This window comes from Corvus cornix, chromosome 10 (assembly GCF_000738735.6).
Source record: "Corvus cornix cornix isolate S_Up_H32 chromosome 10, ASM73873v5, whole genome shotgun sequence".
Classification (NCBI taxonomy): domain Eukaryota; kingdom Metazoa; phylum Chordata; class Aves; order Passeriformes; family Corvidae; genus Corvus; species Corvus cornix.
In genome coordinates this window covers 10229916-10253487 of record NC_046340.1, presented here as the reverse complement: position 1 = coordinate 10253487, position 23572 = coordinate 10229916, and the positions used below count along the sequence as shown (strand labels likewise).

Genomic DNA, 23572 nt, shown 5'->3' with positions numbered 1-23572 from the left:
AATTAGAGAGTGAATTAAGTTAAAGACTAGAGATCCTGCTTCCATGGTGCTGCAGCTGTGGTGCAGTTTGCTGGAGGTCTGGGAATTTAAAGGTGGTGATTAGTGTCCCTTTCTTAGCTGAAAACTGTGATTTAAATTTAATTTCATTTTCCCCAGCTCTTTCCAGGGTGGTGGGTAAGTGCTGTGTAGAGCTGGTACCAGGCTGAGCTGCTCTAGGCAGGCTGAGAGTCCTCCCTGCAAATGCAGAAACCCTTCCCTCAGATTCATTCATGCTGAAAATTTTATCTGATGTACCTGTTGAGTGGGGCTAGTACAGAACAGTGATTTTCCAGCACTGCAGGTGCAGGCAGGGCAGCCCTGAACCTGCAAGGAGCAATGGGTGCCACTGCTGCTGGCCCCACAGCACCTGTGGGGAGATGCAGAGCCCAGTGTCAGTGCTAGGGAGAAGCTGTTTTCCATCCCCAATTGCTCATGGAAGTACAACCCCATAGCAGTCTGCAGTGTTCAGGCACTATAAGTGAATCAGAGCCGTGGTGTAGCAGTGGGGCTCGCTCAGACAAAGAAATTCCCGCTGCCAAAAGATTATCTACTCCCTTGGAAAAGCACAAGTGGAGGCACTTGTCAGACATAATCCACGTGGCGCTTGTTTTTTATTGTCCAATATCCTTTTAAGCTGGGACTTCAAATCATCCCTGCCACGGCGCAGCAGCACCGGCCCAGCCACAGCACTGAACCAATTTCCTTTTATTCTGGGGAGCCTCAATGGTGCAAAAGGTCTTTGGGAGAGCCTGGCTGGCTGCCCATGGGAAAAAAAGTAATTTTATTTCCTCCTGGATACTTAATTAAGGAACTCGCAGCTGTCCCTTTGGTCCAGACAGGATTTTAACTTCTCCTAAAATGCCGGCTGGCTTTCCGACACCTCCTGCACTGCGGGCTGAGGATGTCGTAGGACACTGGGGAATGTGGAGATGGGAATGGGCTGTGTTGTGTCCCCATATCCTGTAGCTTTGGGTGCAAATGTTCTCTGCTTTCCTGGCAGCCTGGCAGGGGACAGCTGTGTGCCGGAGTGCCAGCCTGCCATGTACCTCAGCCGGGAGCCCCGGAGGTGCGAGACCTGCCCTGCCAGCACAGGTATGTCCTTGGCCCCACAGCATCCCACACAAAACCCCAAAACCCTTGTGCATCAGGAGCCAATCCCCACTGTACCCACCCTGAGTCAAGGCAGAGCGTGCTGGAGGGAAAGTAATCCCAACTCTCCAGCACATCCCGTGAGGTATATGCTCATGCTGGAAAGGCTTTTAGGGGATTTTTTACATTTTTATTAGAGCCATTTTTTATTTCTCCATCTCCCCAAAGCCAGGTGCTTTGGTTTAATAAGGTTGCGGGGGAGGCTGTAAAACCCTCTCGGAGTGATGGAAGGTGGCTTTGCAGCTGATAAAAATGTCAGGCAGCTGAAGTGTGTTATCCTGTGTTATCCCGGCCGCCCCACAGTGCCGGGCTAGCTGCTCCTGGCTTCCCCCAGCTGCCTCAAGTTGCTCAGAGTTCCCTTTAAAGCCTGCTGCTCTCTATTCCTGCAAGTCCAATTATTTTCCATTGTTAATGTTTGCATCTACCCTCAAAATCATCATAGATCTGATGATAACATGATCTCTAGACAATCCATGTTCAGTGTCATGAACCTCTTGTATCATACATGGGCAATTGCCTTAGACTAAATCCAAAATATTTATTGATCTTGTTGGCAAGCCTGGAAGGGAATGGGCTCTTAATCCCTGAAGAAAATTATTTCCCTTCTAATTCTTATTCCAGTCAGTGTGAACGTTCTCCCCCACAATTATTTTTCCAGCCTTTTCTCGTCTCCTTTTCCTGCATAACCATTTCTCAAGCTTGGTGCATGGAAGCCCTTTAATGATACCACCTCCATCACTTGAGTTTTGCTGTCCAGCCACAACACAGAGTCATCAGAGTGGGGCCCTCTGCTTTCCCAGCTCCTCTCTGGAGCCCTTTCCTCCTCCAGCTCCCCCACGGCCCAGTTTAGCATCTCCTTTTCCACCCTGGGGAAACCCAAACCGGTGCATGCTTGGGACTGGTGGCTGATGGCCTGGAGGGGATTTTGATGTGCTGTTCCTCACCGAGCCCTAGTAGCCAGCTCCTGGCTTTGCAGAGGGACAGACACTCAGTCCTGGCTTTTTGGGATGGAGGCTGAGTTTTTTGGGGTGGGAGCCAAGCACATGGGCAGGACTGCGTGGCAGAACACGCATCTTGTTTGCGAGCAAGACAGAACCAAGCTTATGCCCCCCATCACATGTGGGGCTATGGTCACGCTTGCACTGTCTCCAAAATCACCTAGATGCCACTTTGCCCTTTTCCCTGTCCTCACAGGGCCCGGTGAGGAGGACTGCACCCCTTGCACCCCTGAGGGCCCTGCACCACACTGGCGCTGTGTCCCCGCCTGCCGTGAGGGTTTCTACCCCGCTGACAGCCATGGGCTGCCCAACAAAGTCTGCAAGAGGTATGGAACCAGCAGATCAAAGCCAGGGCCAATGGGGACCACTGCCAGCCATGATAGAATAATGCTGGAAACAGCTCACAGCTTAATGGAAATGAAAATAGGGACGAGGGAGCCAGGGCAGCTGTGGGGCTGGACCCCACACACCCTGGCCCTGTGGATTTCAGAGCAGTGGAGCTGCATGCTCCCCTGCCAGAGCCAGCCAAGGTGTCTTAGGGCTACGGTGGAAGGGGTTCAGCCCCGGCCCCGGGCTCTCTGGAGGAGGTGTGGGAGGAACAGCAATGTTTAGGTAAATATTCCAGCTTTCAATTAAACCTGCTCCGTTCACCCCGTGGCCATGTTGGAGGAGTGTTCTCCATTCCTTGGCCCAGCACGGGGCTGAGTGTGGGAGACAAGGAGGTGCTGGGAGGCAAAAATTTGCTCCCACTCTCTCCGGAGCTCTGCGCTTTAAGTGGGGAGTGGGAGTGGATTCACCCTCATGAAAGCAAACACCAAAAGCAAGGATTAAAGGTGACTTGGGAACACACAACGCCTTCCCTGCCTGCTGCAGTTTCACTCACCTGCACTCGTTCTTCAGCAGGGAGGAACAAGAGACCAGCATCCCTTCCTAGGGACTTCAGGCATAGTCTCCACAAGCCACTGTCCCCAGGCAGGAGGCACAGCTGCTGGGCTCTTTACACTAAGCAAATGGATGGGAGCAGCACAGGTTCCCTTTGCAGCCCTTTTTCTAGCTGGGATGGCTGGGAGGAGAGGCACACGTCCCAGCGAATCTTCCCAGCAGTCAAGAGCTTTTGGGATGTCACTAGCTGTCACTGGGCATTGAGCTGGCACCACTGACCCCATTTTCCCAGGGTTTCAATAACTTTTCAAGCTTCAAATTTGCCATTTTCCACATCCTCTGGTTGGTCTGGCTGTTACCAGTGCCAGCAGATGTCATCTGGCTAACAGCTCATTTTGGGTGGCTGGCCTGAGGTGTTGGTGCTGGTGCTGGCCACAGCAGGGTCTCTGTCCCCAGGTGTGATGACCACTGCTCAGCCTGCGAGGGCTCCAGTGGAAACTGCCTCAGGTGTAAGGAAGGTTACAGCCTCCTCGGTGGCTCCTGTGTGACAAATGAAACCTGTACCAATGGTAAGTGGCAGAACTGCTGGCATGGTACTGCTCCCCTAGTAGCAAAAATGAGAGGTCTGGGGGATTCCCTTCACCATATAAAGCTGAACATGCTGGAGCTCCTGGGCTTGCTGGGGCATGGCTGCAGTGGGCTGGGCTCCGACTGTGGGGGGCAGGTGGCTCACCTGGCATTGCTTCTGGATATCTGCCTGTTGCTCAAACATATCCAAGCATTTGTATTTTGTTATAGTTTAGTCTTGGGGCTAATTCTCCCACTCACTGCAAAGCTCCTTTATTCCTTCATTAAAACCATGTGAAAGATGCCCTTAAAAAGCAACTCCTTTTCAATTCTGTCTCCCCCAACACTGGCACAATTGCAGCGCCTGTTACGTGCAATGTTTGTTTATTTAAAATGTTAATCTGTTCTCATTTTCTCTTGTTCCTCGCCCTGGCCTCCCAGCTGACAAGACTTTCTGTGAGATGGTGAAATCAAACAAGCTCTGTGAAAAGAAGCTGTTTGTGCAGTTCTGCTGTCAGACGTGTCTTATGGCCGGGTAAAGTTCAGCGGCTGCATCCATCCAGGACTTCCACCGACTGCCGGTCCAGTTTTGCCAAATGTTTAGGACAAAAGTTTATTTTTTCAGCTTTGGGAGAGTTTACATGGTGCTGTCAAGCATTCGCTCGTAAGTTTGATAGCTTTAATATCACTGTCGGTGCGTTTCTATAGCGATATGTTAAGCAGAGATTGGAGCGGACCCTGAGTGGTCAAGGCCTGGAAGCAGCAGACAAGTGGTGATATTAACACTCTCAAACACTCCTGGTGAGCAGGGACCAATGCATGATCCATGTACACACGCTTGGTTCTTCGCAGAAATCCTACTGATCTGCCCGCTCTGAGCAGCTGGTGGGAGCCCTTGCCACAAGGGATGCAGGACTTCACACACCTGCAAGGGAAGAGCTATTTCTGGCTCCATTTTTGGTACCCTTTTGTGCCAGGTGACAGCTGATCTAAACCTGCATTGCCAGCGCCGTGCTCTGTACATAGGTAAAACGATGAACCAGGCGGCTCCAGAGCGGGGCCCCACAGCCCACTCTGGCTCTCCTGTTCGGATTCAGTCAGTCACTGCTTCCCTCTGGCCATGGCAATAACTGGAGGTTTGAGGACCAAAGCCAGAGCTGCCCCACGTGGCTCTGCAGGTGTGTCAGCCCAGCAGGGCTTTGCCCTGCAAGTAACTGCAGCCAGGCAAAACCCGTGTGCCTACAAGGAGTCATAGGGTTTTGGGGGCGGTTGTCCACACCGACCAACCTTAACAAGAAATGTATTTCCCTCCTGGAACCGCTTGTACATTGATGATTGATTCAGTTCTGGAATAAGCTAAATCCTTCCTCTAAATGAGATGTTCTCCCAATTAATCTTTCTTGGCATTTTACATTACGATCCTTCCCCTGTTTCGCTGGGTACACCCCTCTCTCTCACAAAATCCTCCTGTTCACAGCAGTGATTTTTCTTGGGCATATCCTTCCCAAATGAGACATTCCAGGGATCTGGCCAGGAAACTTAATTCTACAAAACCCTTCCCTGAAACAAACCTTTTCATGCTCTCTCTTAATAGTAAGTCATGTGGTGTTTATATAATTGTGTTTAAAATATCCTTGGCTATGTTGTTTTACAGATTTTTAAAAAATAACTTATACAATCCTTGTTTTTTTTCTCTGTGGACTATTTTTTTATATGGGAGTGGGGTATCTTTTTGTGTCTTATTCCTTCTCCTTTTCTCCTCTCTGACCCTGCAAAGCCACTCTTTGCACCAGACGTATGTAAACAGCCTTTCCTATGCTGCATGTTCTGATTTTCATTGTTAATAGTTTTAACGAGTTAAACCCTTCGCCAGTGAAATTCCCAGTACGAACTGTCACCAGTTCCACATGGAGCTGGGATAATCCCGGCTTGGTTTTGGCTGCAATGACACCTGCCCTGCCTGGGCTTGCCCACAAGAGCTCACCTCAGCCAGGAGAGGATGGGAAAGCCACACCATCTCCAGCCTTCACCTGCCTGGACCAAATCCAAGGAAAGATGGAGCTTTGGTGAACTGATCTTTAAGTTAATAAACTATTGATCTCCCCTGACAAATGAATCTGTGCTTTTTCCAAATTCATGCAGCCTTGACTGAAGGCAGTGCACGTCCTTACTTTGCTGGACAAAGCAGCTCCCCTGGCTGGACCTCCTGATCAGCCCAGAGCACCCATGGGAGAAATGCTCAGGAACAGATGAGCTGCATCTGCAAAAACCTCACTATTGTCAAAAAGGTCTTTTATCTCCAGAAGAAACTCAGATCCTGAATACCTGCCCTGTGCCAGGCTGGGCTGGCATCTCTGGTGCACCCAGGGCCATCTGTCTGGGGTTTGGGGTTGTGCTTGGGCATGACTGCGTGTATTCTCCAGTGTGGGGGATCCTGGATGAGCTGGCAGAAGGGCTTGCTCCCCTTTCCTGCTCATACAAGGAGCATCCTGAGCCCCCCCAGTTTCCCCACTGCAGTTCCCAGTAGCTGGGAACCACAGGGCCACTGTTCCCTGTTGGCTGTCTGGGAAGGAGAGGAGCTGCTGGTGTGGTTAGGGAATGGAGGGAGCTGTGGAGCCCTTTGTTTGTTGTGTTGGTTTTGCAATAACCATGGGCCAAGTGCCCAGGGTAGTGCCTGAGCTTTTTAAGTGGGGAAAAACAAAATAATGCAGTCCTCCCACAAGGGAAGATGCTGTCTCAGAGATGTGCTGCTGTGGGCTTCTCCATTTTGTTGGTCTTCACATTCATTAGATGATAAATGTGAATTAATCACATTCTGAGATTTCTTCTCTTGCTACAGGATTTCCCTTTCAGTCTCAGGCCAAACCAGAGGTCAGAACTGGGGTGACATACTCCTGGCTTCTACCCCTTTGGTTGGAAAATACCAAACTTCATTTCTCCTGCTGTGTTAGTCAAAAAACAGGAGCTGTAGATCAGGAGTACTGTGCCGGCCTTCCAGTTCTCTGGATCACAGCAGCCTGCCTGTAAATACTGCTCCCTGGTATATTTAGATGTACTGAAATGCTACAAAAAAAGGAAAATGCTTACTCTTACATCTTGACATAACTTAAAATACACACTGGGAAAAGCAATGCAATTTAAGATGACCAGTCCCCAGCAGTCCCAGCTCTATTCTGCTTTCTGCTGCCTTCCAGACTGCCAGGGAGAGAAAAACAAATTCTGCACATTGAATTCATGCAACAACATCAGCTTCCAGCGTTTCCCTCAGAAATCATTCTTGTAAAGTAATAAAATTCAGATTATTTCTCCAAGCTGCTGCAATACTTGCTTGGAGCTATTAAAGTCTGACTCTGGTATGCTCAGAGGATCAAAGTGGCTGTGTCTTCAAGATAAATGCATATTTAGGCAATTTATTAAAGCTCATTTCTCTGTTGTCTCTTGGCACCAAAGCCAACTCTATAATAGCTCTTTTCTGGAAAATCTTAGCACAGCCTGACTCCTTGTTTGCAGTTTGGCCGTGGGGTTGCAGCCACAACCATCTGCCATTGTGTAGTTGGCAGGTGGGGAACACAGATCTTAAAAATCATTGCTTTGCGTTTCCATTGCAAGGAAAGGGCTGTCGAGAGCTTGTGTGCAGCGTCTGACACCCGGAATCCGTCTGCTCGCAATTACAATTCTATTGTGGCTGTAGAGCTGAGGCAAACAGATGTATTGTGCTAAGGGAGATGGGCCCACGTTTTATTTGGCCTTGTCAGAGGCAGGACCTGCTTTCCAGGAGGCTGAAAAGAGTCTCCTTTTAACAACTGCCTGAAATGACCTAAAGTCTCTGTTGTGCTTAACACTGCATGATGCCTGAGTCATGTACAACAGTGCTGCTAATTCTTGGGCTTTTTCTTATGACAGCTCCCTCTTGTTCTTGTTCCCTCCTATGTTATAAAACAAACGCAGCTGTTATAAAAACCTGACTCTGTGCTTTCCCATGCAGCTTTGGTGAGGGAGTTTTCACAGCAGGGAGCACAGGAGCTGCCTGGGCCCAGCTGACCCCTCGCAGGGCCAGCTCTGATGCTGCAGTCCTGGGGACTGAGCCAGGCGTCACGCCCAGGGTGATGCCCTTAGAAGCTCCCAAAAGAAAAGCATGAGCCATCCCTGTGCAGTGCCAAGCATGGCTGCAGTGTTTAGCCTATTATCACATCCTCTGGGTTCACAGAAATGTCATGGCTCACAATAAATATCCTTCCCTCGATAGCAGTGGAGACAGAATTCATCCTTCCTCATCTCACTCTGCGGGCCTTGAAGGCTGGAGAAGGATTTCCCCAGAAGACATGGCTTGGTAACATTCAGCAGGTTTTGGGGTTTGGGGGTGGTCAACTGTGTCCCTTTACGTGTTCCCCTCAGTCCGGTGGCCTTCAGTGTGGTTCACCCAACTGAGCCCTCCCTGGTGGTGCCAGGCAGTGCCCCAGCCTCAGACCCAGGGACCTGGGAGGGGAGTTCCTAGCCAGACACAGCAGCCAGAGCCACCTCAGCTCCCCCAGTGCTACTCCCATCTCCTCCTTGCTGCTCCCCAAACTCCTAAAGCTGGTTAGGGGGATGTAGTGACATTTGGAAACACGTTTTATTTCACAGATAAAGGGTGTGTGTCGTGCCACAGCCTGTGAGGTGTTCCCAGCCCATCACAGCACCTCTGAGACCAGGAATGCACATGGAAGTGACAGAGAAACTGCCCCAAATGCTGCAGGGGGAAGGTGCTTATGGGCAACACAATGTCCAGGAGCAAAGGCTGAGCTGCTGCTGGAGGAGGGAAAGCAGCAAGAGCTGTGGTTGTTGTGGAAGGTGCCCTGACTGTGGAGCAGGAGATGAGCAGCAAGTGCCTGAACACAGCACTGTCCAAAGGGAAGCACCAGTCATGGCGTGAAGTGTGGTCCCGGCCTGCTCTGCCCGGATTTCTGCAGATAAATCTGTACCTGTAAACACCAAAAGGTGGGAGGCAGCCTCTGGGGGCATCTGTGCTGCTTTAGGGCACTGCTGACGGCCAAGCCAAGTCCCTACGGAGCTTGTGATCCATGGCTCACCCAGCTGGCCCCGGCGAGGACGGGAATGCCCAGGATGGGGTGCTGGGGGGACTCTATCAACCCAGGACGATGGGAAAGCCCGGGATGGGGTGTTGGGTGCTGCATCAGCCCGGGAGGAGGTGAATGCCCGGGATAGGGTGTTGGGTACTGCATCAGCCCGGGAAGAGGGGAATGCCCGGGATGGGACGGGGCGGGTGGTCCCAGCCGCTCGCTGTCTCGGTGCTCGGCTGCCCGGCCTGGGCATGCTCGGCGCTCGGCGCGGTGTCCTGCGGCGGTGCGGCGCGGCCTGGCGGGGCCTGGCGCGGCGTTGTGCGGCGTGGCGCGGTGTGCCGCGGTGTTGTGCGGTGTTGTGCGGCGTAGCGCGGTGTGTCGCCGTTTGTCGCCGTTTGTCGCCGTTTGTTGCCGTTTGTTGCGGTGTGTCGCGGTGTGTCGCGATGGTGAAGCTCACGGCGGAGCTGATCGAGCAGGCGGCACAGTACACCAATGCCATCCGCGACCGGGAGCTGGACCTGCGCGGTGCGCGGGCCCCGCGGGGCGAGCGGGGCTGTGCTGGGAAGGGGGCGGGCGAGCGCAGAGGGCTGAGGCCTCTGTGTGTGGTGGGGCGTGGGGGCCTGTGATGAGGCCTGGGGGTCGTCAGTGATGGGGCCTGGGGGAGGACTATGTTGGATCCTGGAGGGGAGGCCTGTGATGGCGCTTGGAGGGTCCGTGATGGATCTTGCGGTGGCCGGAGGTGCCGAATCAGAATGGGGAAAGCCGCGGGAGGTTGTTGGAGGGGGTGCAGTGGCCGGGGGTTGGGGATTGGGGGTGGTTGAATAGGCTCCAGTGGCTGCGGGAACGTGCAGGGGGATGTGAGGGCGTGAATTACAGCGTCGTAGAATGGTTTGGGTTGGAAAGGAACCTTAAGATCATCTCGTTCGAACTAACACGAAGGGGAAATAGGGGGAAATGTGGGAGGAATGTGCTGTGGTGGAGGCGGGATGTGCCCCCAGCACGAGGGATGTCCCAGAAAGGTGGGTTTGGCTAGGAGGACACATACAAGCAGGGGCTTGGGGTTTTGCTGAGGGGGAGGAAGAAAGATTGGAAAAACCGCAGTGGGGTTGTTGGGTTTAAGGGGGAGAGTTTGGTCTGGGAGTGGTGTGGAGGAGAGTCGGGCCAGAGATGTTTTGTCTGAGGCTTATCAGCATCCTCAGTCCATCCAGATTTGCCCCCACTCACTCTGCTTTGCTTTGTTCTGCTCTGCTGTGGGCACTGTCTAATCACTGCCTTGCACTCTCTCTCCAGGTTATAAAATCCCTGTTATTGAGAACTTGGGTGCCACTCTGGACCAGTTTGATGCAATTGATTTCTCTGACAATGAGATCCGCAAACTGGATGGATTCCCGCTGCTGCGGAGGCTGAAAACTCTCCTGATGAATAACAACAGGATTTGGTAAGGGGCAGAGGAAAATGCTCTTGGGAGAGGGGTGTGTGTCTTTCAGTGCTGGGTTGGTGCAGAGGTGTTTGTTTTAGGCAATAAAATCAGCAGTGAGTATTGTATGGGCCCTCTTTCAGTTTCCTTCCTCATTCAGTTTCTCAGCCAGGACAATGAGGTGCAGAGTTTGGGATTTGGCCAGAACTTTGGATTTCAATAATCAGCCCCATAAAGACAAGAAAACAGGGATACCTGCAAGGCAATGGATTTAAATCTCATATTGCATCTAACATTCTTGCAGTGATTTTAGTCAGCTTTATTAGAAAAGTTTTTTGTGTCAGACTGGGTTGTTCACAGGGAGATCCTCTGTGTTACTGTGTTTCTCTGTATTTCCACCATTACTAATTCCTGCCCTAAATTAAACCTTCGTTTTTTGTTGGTCTTTAGTCGGATTGGTGAGAACCTGGAGCAGGCTCTGCCCAGCCTCACGGAGCTCATTCTTACCAACAACAACATTGCTGAACTGGTAAGTTGTGATGCAGGATAAAGCTAAACAAGCTTAAAATTTGTGGTTTTCATCTCTGTAATTAACCATTTTCCTTACAGTAGTACCATAGCCTTTTGGTAATAGTTGGTTCTTTTTCTTCAGAGTAATAACATAAAGTTTTGGCAGTAGTTAATGGTGTACATGCTTTAATGAACATTTGCATCATGCAGTGAAGCAGCAATCACAAAGCTTAGTGGTTTTCCTATTAAACTAATTACAGTAATTCTAATTAATTTCTAAAATAGATACAAGTTCAGGAACTTTGTTTTCAAATATTTGATTTTTTCACTAAATGAACTTAAAATTTCTTGCTGTGCTCCCTTTACCCAGGGTGAACTGGATCCGTTATCAACTATTAAATCATTGACTTACCTGAGGTATGTAACCCTAAAAAGAAAAGCTGCTCTTTCTGTGGTGTTTGACCTCTGCTGCTGGCCTGGCCCTTCGCTTTGCTCTGGAATGCTCTGCTTTTTATGAGCTGTGACAGATCCTTTATGTCTAAAAATTGAATTGATAAACAATGTTTCCACTACGCTTCATAAACATCAGGTATTTAATATCTGAGGCTTAACATCAGTGGCAGAGTGTTGGGGCAATGAGACGTAAACTAATACACAAGTGCTGAAGTGAACTTAACCTTTAAAAACCCAAAACCAAAAGGTTTAATCTGTTGATAAAAAGTAGTTTAAAATATGTGTAAACAAGGACTTTTCAATAATACTGCATTTGGTGTGAGGGACAGAAAGAAACGCAGTTTGTTGTGTGATTTTTCAGTTGATCTGTGTCCAGGTAGGAAAAGCGATGGTTCAGTTATTTTTTGTGGGATTATTGGGATTATTTTGAGGTTGTTTTTTATGTCATCCTTCAGTTAAATCTGCTTAATTGCTAAAGTGCAAGTTTTTACTGTAGTTTCCATAATATCAAAGAACTGTCATTAGGCTTACTTCTTGGTGTTTGTTGTCTGTTACAGCAGAAAGTACATGAATGCATTTCAAGTATATTAATATATTTCAATACAAGTGTATTTTGAAACATTTTGTATTAAGAGCCTCTTTATAACCTTTATTTACTTCACAGTGTTCTAAGGAATCCTGTAACAAATAAGAAACATTACAGATTGTATCTAATTCATAAAGTTCCCCAGGTCAGAGTGCTGGATTTTCAAAAAGTGAAGCTCAAAGTAAGTCTGCTTGCTTTTGATGTAGCTATTTTTTCTTTTTTCATTCCTGAAAATTCATCACTAACAGTGATCTTGTTGCCATAGCTGTAAATTTTATTGGAACTCTGTAAGTGGCTCTACAACCTCTCATTGTTTTCTTTCATGGTTTCATTCTCTTAAGGATATAATCTGTTTAATTATGTTTAATTGAGTTTTACTGCCTTTGTGTAGTGTTACTCTTTTCTGTCCCTCTGGTGTTGGTAGGAGACAGACCTCTAGAGAAAGAAATAAGCAAACACCACAGCTCTCAGCTCTGGGTGGAGATGAGTGTGGGAAAAGCTCTTAATTTTAAGAGCACGAGGTTGATAAATCTTTGAGTGTTTGGGCAGTTCTGCTTGTTCTTACATCTGGTCTCCATGTACCAATTTCACTGATGAAGATGAGCCAAAGTGTCTTTCTTGGGCAAGACAGAAGCTTTGCAAACTGTGATGTTCTCAAATTAACTTTGTGTGTGTGTGGTATCGCTGTAGGAGCGACAGGAGGCAGAGAAAATGTTCAAGGGCAAACGGGGTGCACAGCTTGCAAAGGATATTGCCAGGAGAGCAAAAACGTAAGATAAAACAAATTTACACTGGCATCCTCCTTCAGAAACACCACTTTCTTTGTGTGCAGTATCAGGCAGAAAACTGAAATATCAGCTGCTGGCAGGATGCCTCAAAAGCTTTGGGAGCCAGAAGTGCCTTGTCCAAGCACCCCAAATTTTGGATGGTGGTGAATACATCTCAGAAATATTTCTGAAAGAGATAACTTGGTCAGGGTGGATGCATTGAAGTCAATAAGCTGGAAACCTAAAATTTTTTTTTTGTTATTTAACTGCAGAGAGGTGGCCATTGTATAATTTGTTTGGTGATTTTTTTTTCCTAGATGATTGGCAACTATTTTTTTCTGTTTTGCTGGGGAATATAAACTGAAATCTGCTGTAATTGGAAGATGAAATGCAGATGAAAATCTTTAGTTAAGCTATTACGTTCTATTAGTTTATTTAGTGTAATTCTTAACTGGTACATCATTTGTTTTGTTTAGTCTTTGATCACTATTTGGAAATAAGAAATCAGATCACGTATGGTAACAGCATTTCCAAATTCATAGTTAAATAGAAAAATGTCTTGAACTTACGTAAAGCTATAATAGATGGATTTGAGCTCTAGTTTGTGAGTGGAAAGGGACTCAGGTCTGTGACAGTTTTAGAATAAGCAGGTGATTTTCCTTAGCAGCAGCAGATACCGGGTTGGTTTTTTTTTTTTTTTTTTGACTGTTGAGATGAATTCCAGTTGAGTGTAGACTTTAATTTAGGCTGTTGTAATCTCATATTAGACAGATGGGAACAGAAACCCATTGTCAGTTACTCTTTATTTGTCCACCCTGCTTTTGTAATGGCAACAGATCAGCTGAGTGTTCAACAACATCCAAATGGAAAAGCTTTTGTCAACTGCCTGATTAATAAAGTTAAGTTCTGCCTCTGAGCAGATGAAAAGGTGGGGGGAAATGGGACAGTGAGGACAAGTTGCTGGTGTTTCTGAAGGAGGCAATGCTTCACTGTATCAGTTTGTTAACAAAGATAAGATACTACACTTGATGGAATGAAATGCTTTCAAACCTAGTTTGGAAGCATTTCAAGTTAAGAGAAGCAGCTGCTCTTCAAAAGGTGTAACAGGTCTTTATTTTTCCTTTGAAGCTTCAATCCAGGGGCTGGTCTGCCAACTGACAAAAAGAAAACTGGGCCCTCCCCAGGGGACGTGGAGGCAATTAAGGTAAGTATGTCAGGGGAAAAGTGGTGGAGAAAAGCTGTCATGGATCCAAATTGAACAAATGTTTCCTTTGTGCTGTTCAGACAAATAGATCAGTGTGTCCTGACTTTGGCTTAGGTTCTTTTTCTGTAATTTTTCTTCAGACCTACCTGTATTTTGAAAACTTAAGTGAAATGTTAACCTGAGCTTAGAGTTCTCCCAGGATTGTGTAATAAGGGGGGAAGTAATCATTTGTCATTTGTAGAATTTTCTAGAACTAGAATTTAGTAGAACTTTCATAGGTGTTTGGTGTCACGTAAGTGGAAGAACTCTGGGTTTTGTGCTTATTCTAAGCAGACTGATAGAGGGTATGTGAGGATTCACTGAGTTGTCTGTTTCTCAGACTGCCATAGCAAACGCCACAACCTTGGCTGAGGTGGAGCGGCTGAAGGGTTTGCTGCAGGCTGGACAGATCCCCGGCAGAGAGCGGAAATCAGGTCACTCTCCACTTCTGTTACTCTTCTTTCCCAAACAGAATCCACCTCTCTCCCTTGCTTCCTGATGCTTTATGTGATCTCCGTAGAGAGTTATGTAGAAAAAGTGTGACTTTGTCATGTGTGGAACACATCCCTGGCTTTGTATGATCTGCCTGGCCTTGGGCGCAGCTCAGGGCTTTCACCTACACTCCCTCCAGAGCAAGGTGCCAAACAAGGTGCTTTGCAGTATTGGATGACTCCAAACGTCATCCCAGTTATTTAAAGAAATGAGATGAATTACAGAGTCCCTCTGGACTGGTGCTGAGCATCAGTGCCTCGGGTGTGGGTACAGCAGCGAGTGTGGGAGCTCTGCAGAGATGAATCTCAGCTGCAGGCTGGCCATAGCACCAGTTTTCTGTACATCGGGGTTACCTGGATTTTCCTTTCTGTAGAGTTTTATTATAATTACTACTCCTCTGCAGAGGGGTGGGAAAAGAAGAGTAACGTCAGCAGCAGCTGCCCTAAAACTGACGTGTTCTTTCAGGCCCATCGGAGGACGGCGAAGAAGAAATGGAAGAGGACACAGTGCCAAACGGATCGTAGCCCGGGCCCTGTCACGCTCCAGTCCTGCCCAGGAGCCCTTTCCTGTCCCGTGCCGTGCCGGTGTTCCCGGGGCCCCGTGGCCCCCGTCCTCGTGCATTTCGTTGTTCAATAAACGAACGATCCTTTTCTCCCTTGCTGCCGCGTCCCCTTCCCGGCCGGCAGCGGGGCGGGGGCGACTGGAAGGGCTCGTTCTGCCCTGATTGGCTGCCTTGCGCCTGCCCCTCTTCTCTCATTGGCCGCGCAGCCGCACGTCACCCCGGGCGCTCTGCCGACGCGCGCGGTGCTTCCTGGCGGCGGACGGGGCGGCGATTGTGGAGCGGGCGGGTCCGACGTGAGCCGCGGGCGATGGAGATCGGGGCGGCGCGTCCCGCGCGGGGCCTGGCCGGCGCTGGCCGGGGCGGCTGGAGGCCCTGCAGCACACGTGAGGGCCGGGGCGAGGGCGCGGCGGCGCGAGGCGCGAGCGGGGCCGCCCCTGCCCGGCCCTCTGTCGTGCGGCCCCGCGTCACCTCCGGCCTGTCCCGTCGCATGGGCTCTGCTCCAGCTATGCTGGTACATCCTCCTGGCCGCCGTCGCCGTGTATTCCTCGTGCAGAAGGTGTCCCGCGCCTCGGCGCCGGCCGGCCCGGAGCAGCTGAGCGGCGGAGGGTGAGTCAGGAGCCCCGCCCCTCTCCGAGCCGGTGCTTGTGTCCCTCCGGTTCCCGCTGGCGCTCCGCGGTCTGGCGGGATGGCTGAGAGCCGCTCGTGTCTGCAGAGGGGTTTGGAGTTGGTAACGGCCCAAAAGAGATCCGGTTCTGAGGGGTTTTAATGGAGAGTGATGCTCGGGATACCTGTTCAGCCCTCAGATCCTGAGACTGAAGAGATCACCGGGAAAGGCTGGACCAGGGGAAGTGTTTTTAAAAGGTTCTGAAGGAAGAGCTGCGTCCCAAAGGAACACGTTTGGGAATGAAGGAGCGGGACATCACAGAACAAGGGAATAGCTGCTCTTTGGTGGTGCCGGAGCTGAGGGATGGAGGCTAAAATCACTTGTGGTCAGTTACCAAATAACTTTTAGACTTATCAAAGAAAACCAAAACGCCCAAATCTAAATCCTGGGGGAAATACTTCTTTAAATAATCTCTTTTTTTTACTAATATTCATCATCTTCTTCCAGTTATTCCTTCCCGGTTCCTGCTCTGGCAGGACTGTGTACATTTGGGGTGTGACAGTCTGTGTTATCTTTGGGAGTGTGGCACAGGTTGTAAATTGCACACAGTCATGATCCTGCTGAAAAGCACAGGCTGTGCTCATGGATCTGCCAAATCCATGAGTGCTTGGCACTGATCCCTTGGGCACATTGGAATGACAGGATGTGGGGCCCCAGAAAAATCTTTTTTGCCTACCCTTATCCTTCTGCTGTTCTTTTGTGATGATAATTAAATGGCAATTTAATTGCCCAAACTGCTTGTAAAATGATGTTACTGAAAGTACTGACATTTCTTTTTCGTATTCATCACTGGATGGTGGCAAACAAATATGCTTCAGCTTCTGGAAGGAAACAGAGCAACATTTGCTTTTTTTTGTAGTATAATTTTTCTTTTGACCTTCAAAGGCTACTCATGAAGAGCAGTGGTGACTCAGTGTGGATTTTCTGAGACCTGCAGGTGTCTCTTGAGATGTGTGTCATGTTTGTAAGTGGTTTCTCTGCTGATGGAGGGTGTTAAATCCACTGCTGCACTGACACCAGCAGGACCCATTGCCAGAAGGAGTAGGAGTGAACGTGGGCTGCTTGCCTCATCCTTCTGCGTAAAAGCAGTGCTCTGGGTAAAAATGGTCCCTACGAAGCCTGGGTGGTATTTCTGAATTTATTTGTATCAAATAACTTCTTCAGAAATAGAAGGAAGTGTCCTTGAAGTGTGAGGTTTAAATTTTCTGGTTAGTTACACTTGTGTCCTTATTAAAACCCTGTTAATTGCTCCAAAATATTAAAACATGATGAAGTTTAATTCAGCATATAAATTTCTATAAAAGATTAGCTGGAAACTGAACTTGAAATGTGATTTTCCGCAAAGCAGCTGTAGGGAGAGATGTGAGCCTTTCTTTATTACAGTTCTTTGAGGAGACCATCTAGAATTTACTTTGAGTAGCTTTGCAAACTCTTTCCCGATTTCCTAGAACCTGATGTGGTGGTAAGAAGGCAGGAAGCTTTGGCAGCAGCTCGCCTCAGGATGCAAGAGGAGTTGAACGCACAAGCAGAAAGATACAAAGAAAAGCAAAGACAGGTAACCAGAGAGCATTTCTTACTTTAACTCATACATTTGTCATCAAGCACTTTGCTGCTGTAAAAGAGAGCAGGAAATTGCAATTGCGTGCCAGGGTCACTGTGGGCCTGGTGTTCATTTTTTCACAGGTAAATCTGTACCTGCAGGAGCTTGGTTGTGTGTGCAGTGAATGGCTGGAGGGCTTTTGCTGGCATTTAAATTAACTGTACCAGTGCATATGTGTGTTTTCTGCTCTTAATGGCAAATAAAAGTGTTAAAAATGTAGCTTAGCATTGCTGCAATTTAAGGGCCTGAATTACAGCTTGAGATAACAAGGAATAGCAAATTGCTGTGAGGGGCAGTGCAGAAAATGGGTGTGATGAGCATAGCAGTAACACTGATCATCATCCCACCTCTGGTTTTGCTTTTGCAGTCAGACACTCAGACCTCAGTTTATAGCTCATGCCTCAAGTAATACTGGCAGTTAAAAACAAAGGAGAAGTCCTTTCTTCTGTATAACCCCACGTTGTACATTAAATTACTGTCATATGGAATATTCTTTACTTAGTACTTTTTATAGACTCAGGGTTTAAACTTGCCACTTGGTTCTGTTTTAATTTAAAAATGTTTTAAAGCATCAAGTGGCCAAAAGAAGCTGCAGACTCAGTCTGTACATCCTGAGGAGGGGAGGAGATGTGGATGTAGAAAAAGAAGAAAATTTTCTATAATCTCAGAGATACTGCATCAGATAAAGATAGTTTGATGAGTCTGCTGTAGCTGTTTCTGGGGATTCTGTTAGTTCTGAAATCTTAGTTTTAAGACCAAGTCTCTATCCTGGATTTGCTCTGTAGCTCGAAGAAGAGAAGCGAAGGCAGAAGATCGCGATGTGGGAGAGTATGCAAGAAGGAAAAAGCTACAAAGGAAACCTGAAACTGAATCAGGTAACAACCATGTTAATCAGGTCACAGTTGTGTTTGTGTGATTAAGGGAGCTGAAATTCATATTGAGTAACTTTTTGCTTTTCTGAACAGCAAGAAGTAGAACCTGGTGCCTCTGCCTCAACAGTCCCAAAATCTAAACCAAACAAAAAGCCTTTGAGAGGAGGTGGTGAGTATGGAATCCTTCAGACACACTGAGCTTGGAACAGGTTATTTATCCAGCTGTATCTGTAGTCTTTTTCAAGGAGGAAACAAAATGTTCCTTACAAACAAGTTCTTTATCTCTGATCAGCTGGTGTGCTCTGCCCTTTGTGCAAAAGCTGGCAGGAAGTTTTGGGAGTGCTTTTCCCCGGGAAAAAGAATGTGTCAGGTTTTTTGTGACTATGCTTTGGCATAATTTACTGAGATTTTTGTCACTCAAAATTACAGATTCTTACAATATTTCTGGGATCTGTCCCCTGTTATTGTATAAATTCAATAATTTAATATCTGATCTGCCTTTAAAGCACCTGTAGTACTAAATGCAGGAAGAGGGTATTTTGCTTTGTATTATGTAGATGAAGAAGATGAAAGACATCATTATGTAAAATGTGACCTTATTTATCATATATCACGATGCTGACCTATTGAATATATAAATCCTGTAGACGTATAAACTCTTATCAACTCTCACAAAGCACCAGAAGGTCTCACCATTAAACTCATTGTCACCTGCTGGAATCATCTTGATGCATGAAGTGCTTTCTATGGTCTCACATTGCTCATGTCAGGCTCACTGCTGCATATTAGCCCTGCAGCCAGTCTGCTGCTTCTCTTCTCAGTCCATCAGCCCTTGCCATACCTGGAAGTGCTAATTTCGTATATTTTAATGACAATTTTCTGTAGTGGAGTGGATCATCTAGACAGCCTCAATCATATGAGGCTGAAAGGGGGGTCCACTTAGGGTGCAGTGCTGAGTAAGTCACTTGATTAAATGTATGAAACCTGTGGATTCTTGATTAAACGTATTAAACCTCAGTAACAGTGCAGTGCTGGAGTTCTGCTTTGAGTATTTTTCCTGACATTTGAAGGAATCAAGTGACTGATTCATCTTAGGTTGTTTAATACGAGGGCAGTGTGATGTCTGATGCTGTCAGGTACCTTTGAAAGCTCTGTCATAGGATATTGACCTCCCGGGGGATGAGAAATGCAGGGGTCAGCTGTGCTGAGAACCAGGATCAGGGCAGCTGGGTTGGGACACCTTTCCAGCTGCTACCTGTCCTAGTTTAATCCTCAGCAAAGTCAGTCAGTTAAGTAACCAATTAGAGAATTAGAGGTCTTGGATCTTCTCATGAGGTACATCAGCATGAAGTGAAAGAACCATCTGTGCTGCTCAGCTGCTCAATTAAGCTAGAAAGCAAAACTTGGCTGGTATGAGAAAAACAAATTTCAAAGATGAAGGTGATGCTGGAAGTTTCAGTGTAACAGATTGCTTTGAACCCTTCCCACTTCCCCCCCCCAGTTAGCAGTACTGCTAGGATTAGGGTTCTTTGCTTTGTGCAGAACAAATTGAAGATGTTTGCCAAATTGTAACTTTCTGAGTGTGTTCTCCTGACATGAAGTTTCCCATGGTTACAGCATTAGGATGTTCAACTAAAGTGTAATTGCCTTAGTGCCTGTGCTTGCCTTTTGAAATGCTCTAAAAAAATACTTTGCAGTATTAATGAATGGATTTACCTTTTGACCTTCAGAGTATTCCTTGCAGGACTGGAATAAGGGATTATTTTAAGTCCCTGACTGTTAGGGCTCTTGGAGAACAGATACACTCTTACAGAGTTTACTGTAAGAGCTGCTGTTGCTGCTCTGTTGATCCTGCAGAGCAGCACTGCAGGTTTAGTGCAGACTTAGAATAATTAAATGGCAATTCATTTCAATTTCATTTAATCCAAATTGATCAAATTAAAACACAAGTGTTTTGCAATGGCTTTCACTGTTAGCACTAGAAAAAGAAACCTCTCAAGTCTGGATATTTTCTCTGCTTTCATTTTCCTTAAAATGCTGCCTGTGTAAAGTATGAACAAGGTGTAAATAATTGTGAGATCTATTTTTGGTGTTCCTTGTGCATTGGTGAAGGGCTGTGGAGGATGAATATTAATACAGTGGATTTCTCCTCTGTGTTCTAGGCTATAACCCACTGTCTGGAGAAGGAGGTGGGACGTGCTCCTGGAGACCTGGCCGGCGAGGCCCGTCAGCAGGTGGATGAGGCTAACCTCCCTAGTGTCCCTTGGCACTAGCAGGCTTGATCTTACCCCTTGTCTAACTGCCTGCAGCTGGCCTGTCACAGGGACTGCTTTGGGGCTGGTTTTGTGCACTTGTTAACTTAAAACAGTTTTTTGTTTGTTAGATTTACACTGTTTCCAAATTGCAACACATTGGCTGATCCTCCACCAGAAAAATACCTGATCCTGTTAAGAGAGGGTGAAGAGAGAAGCAATTTCAGTATAATCAGTTAATTTTCACTCCTCTCTAGAGAGGGACCATAGTCTCCAACCAAGGTGAATCACCTGGGATTGTGAGATCTGGGCTCTCTGGCAAATTTAGTTATCTGTGCTCACTTTACCTCTTTAAGATGAGAATATTTACCATCCTCAGATGTGTTACCAGATTGACTGTCTTTGGCTGGAAGGTAACTTAAAGAGGAAGGATATTATCATTGGCAGACACCTTGAATTTAGGCAGAGGGACTTCCAGAAAAAGCACTATGACAAATGCCACAGATTTGCACCAAAGGCCAGTTATTGCAGATGAGTCTCTGTGACAAGCCAGCTTGAATGATGTTTTCCTTATAAATGGTAAACAAACCAGTGAGGATTACTGATGCTAGACAGCAGACAGGGGGGTTCTTGCTATTCCTTTTCTTTTTTTCTTTTTTTTCTTTTTTTTTTCTTTTTAATTTCAACTGCTTTGTAAAAACAAGACACTATTAATATTAAATATAATTGCAAACAAATCATAAATTAGTATTTACAATTTTGTGGTTTTCTACAGCATCTTTTTATAGAAGTCATTTGTTCTAGTGCAATAAATGTGTATAAAGCAAAGTGGGAGATGAAGTGACCCTCCTGCAGCTTGTGCAGCACCAAAGGTGAGGCTGGTGTGTGCTGAGAGCTCTGGCGAGAGAAAGTGTCACACTGGCAAATAAGGGGCTGCAAGGATAAGTGTGTGGTCTTCATCCTTCTGGTGTGTATCCAGCACTGAGGACAGAAAACAGAACTGATAATCATAACCAAACTTTTCAAGCATCCCTTCCCCTTGATTTTCTCTCTAAAATGCAACAGACAAAAAAATCCAGGTTGTCTTTGGAAAAGAGTGAAATAATTCCTGTCTGCATAGGACAAGTGTCCCTGTGTCCAGTTGCTGTTACTGAGCTGGTCTGTGGGCACTGGGGTAGGGAGCAGTGGTTCCTTAGAGCTTAGGGCTGCTTGAGCACTTGTTTCTGAATATTTACCCTTGGAGTACTTGTGCTCATCAATAGATATGAGTGCCAACTTTGAATACACTGTTTATATGCATATAGATATTTCTCTTGACTAGAAATGCAACAGGAGCGTGTTACTAGTGAGTTTTAAAGTTGGTAATGAAATCGAAAGGCCAAGAATGTTTTGTTTTAGACACAACAAAGTGTTTGGTTAAGTGTGTGTAGAAGGTGAAGTGAAGCTGTTGATGTTCTTATGGAAATTAATTTTCATTCCCTGGCTTCTGTCCATTTTGGTATGTAAACTTAAATTTCCATTGTAACAGAGGCCAGTGTATGTAACTTCAGGTTTTAATCTTTACCAAGGAAAAAAAAATAGCGGTGCGGATGGATATTTTCGAGATCTGAAGAGTCTTCCTCAGGAAAGAGGACAAAGTTGGAATGCCTTAGGGAACATCTTCCCCCTCATGTTGGGGAAACAGGCAACAGACTGAGGTGTTGTCTTCAGAAAAACAAGTGGGGGAGGCTGTTGTCTTAAAGAAGCAGAAATGCTTGTGTTGATAAAATGGTCAGGGATGGGTTTATTTAATTCAGTAAAAACACTTGCAAAATAAATAAGCAGGTCTTAACTGAGCATATGCTAATCTTTCTCTGTGTCTCAAGAGTTGCTTCTGGCTAGGACTAGGGATATGGCTTTTTGCCTAATTCTAAGGTTTAGTAAGACGTATCCAGTGAAAACGAAATGATGTATGTATTTCTGGAAGCTTCAACCTTATTTCTCAATTTTTAATTTTTTTCTTTATTTTAATCATCAAGTGCATTAATTTTTCTTGGTCAGACACTTCTAAGCTATTGAACAGGTTGGGCGGATGAACCTCAGTTCATAAAACTTTTCTTTTGGCTCACAACCTGCACAAGATGGAAGGGTTTTTCCTCTGACTTCAAATGGAAAGCTCTCCCCTGACCACAAGCATTATGGAAAGGTGGTTGCTTGCTGCTTTATAGCTCAGGAGTGAAGCATGCAGAAAGCATTAGGTGAAAGTGAACTATTTAATGAATCCATTGTTCCTGGTTTGGTATGAATTCCCAAGAACTTGAATTATGAAAGATCATATTAAAAAGCCTTCAGGAGATTTTTTTTTCCCCCCACTAGAGCAGTTATGCAAGAAGCCTCTTGCTTTACTCATGCAGATGTTCTGGAAATACCTCTGTCTGGAAGAAGCTGGGTAATAAACTATTTAACTGCCGTAAAATGGTGTTTAACCACTGAAGAATAATCTGTTTTGGGTATTGAAAAATCCAAAAATCAAGCAAGTGTTCAGAGGAACAAAAAATTCCTGAAAATGTTAGTTGCTTGAGAAATGCAGCTAAGTGGTTTTTGTTGCTTAGATGATTTGTATGCTGGAGGAGCAGAGTTTTTTGTTTTCTTTAAATTGCAGATGAGATCTGTTTTGTCCATAGTTCTCTTAACTATTCATCAGGAGATACTGAGCACTGGAGTTAAAACTGAACAAAACAACCCATGTTGTCAGGCTCATAAAAATTATTTGGCTTTATTTATGCCTTTCAAAAACGTTGTGAAACGGGGGAAAGATTTTAAGAGCGATATTGCATAGTTGGGCGTTTTAAAAATTAGTTTCTTATGCTGGAAATTTTTAATAACAAACAGAAGAGGGAGTTAGGGGAGTGAGGGCAATGGGGAAATCTGTCAGCAGAGCTGTTCCCAGGTGTTCCAGAGTTATCTGTCTCAAAGATCAATGTGAATGAAAATTATAATTGCACCTGTATCTGCAAGGAACTGCTGTCCTTGCAAAATTTGAGTGCAGGTGTGAAATGCCAGTACTAAGAAATCTCATCTGCTGTGTTTTTTGCAGTTCTGTACTATTTTGACTCAAAACTGAAGGAGCTGGGCTGTTCTGCAGTGGCTCTGTGCTCAGACTCTGCTGATACTCAGCTCAGGTGTTTAGATTGGTTTGTTTGGGGTTTTTCTGGGGGGGCGGGGGGAGGGGTGTCTTATTCCCCTCCCTAGAAGATGACTTTGCATTCCAGAGCTCTGGGAAGGGGGATGGCATCCAGCCTGACAGTCTCCTGGACATTTTGTCAGCAGCACTGTTGTTACTGGCTGCATTTAAACCCCTCTAATGCTGTTCTTTCTGCCTCCTGCCGAAACAGGCCGCTCCCTTCTTGAGCAGTTGGGTCCTTGCAAGCTTGACTGCACATCAGCACACATCTCTGCATCAGATCCACCTTCTGGAGG

General features: G+C 46.5%; 3 protein-coding genes across 4 annotated transcripts in view; all 3 read left to right on the top strand.

Moving 5' to 3' along the window:
* The window catches only part of PCSK6 (proprotein convertase subtilisin/kexin type 6), a 34342-nt gene extending 28596 nt beyond the window's left edge, over positions 1 to 5746 (top strand). Inside the window, exons 18-21 of the mRNA XM_039557660.1 lie at positions 1040 to 1131; positions 2383 to 2512; positions 3525 to 3637; positions 4077 to 5746. Of these exons, the coding sequence (XP_039413594.1) occupies positions 1040 to 1131; positions 2383 to 2512; positions 3525 to 3637; positions 4077 to 4174 (433 nt within the window). The 3' untranslated portion in view covers positions 4175 to 5746. The remainder of the gene's footprint in view (positions 1 to 1039; positions 1132 to 2382; positions 2513 to 3524; positions 3638 to 4076) is intronic.
* Positions 5747 to 9062: 3316 nt separating this feature from the next.
* SNRPA1 (small nuclear ribonucleoprotein polypeptide A') lies at positions 9063 to 14814 on the top strand. Of its 2 annotated transcripts, none has more exons than XM_039557662.1 (9): positions 9063 to 9220; positions 9986 to 10133; positions 10563 to 10641; positions 10993 to 11039; positions 11740 to 11842; positions 12352 to 12431; positions 13557 to 13632; positions 14012 to 14105; positions 14629 to 14814. In XM_039557662.1, exons 1-9 carry the CDS (start codon positions 9139 to 9141, stop codon positions 14685 to 14687), a joined length of 768 nt encoding a protein of 255 aa, XP_039413596.1. In that variant the 5' UTR covers positions 9063 to 9138; the 3' UTR covers positions 14688 to 14814. The 2 variants fall into 2 exon arrangements, with proteins under 2 accessions (XP_039413596.1, XP_039413595.1); XM_039557661.1 differs by lacking the exon at positions 9063 to 9220 and adding an exon at positions 9377 to 9434.
* A 545-nt stretch (positions 14815 to 15359) lies between these two features.
* SELENOS (selenoprotein S) lies at positions 15360 to 20941 on the top strand. Its single transcript, XM_039557575.1, has 5 exons — positions 15360 to 15714; positions 16838 to 16944; positions 17775 to 17864; positions 17955 to 18030; positions 20024 to 20941. Exons 1-5 carry the CDS (start codon positions 15693 to 15695, stop codon positions 20101 to 20103), a joined length of 375 nt encoding a protein of 124 aa, XP_039413509.1. The 5' UTR covers positions 15360 to 15692; the 3' UTR covers positions 20104 to 20941.
* The last annotated feature ends 2631 nt before the right edge of the window (positions 20942 to 23572 follow it).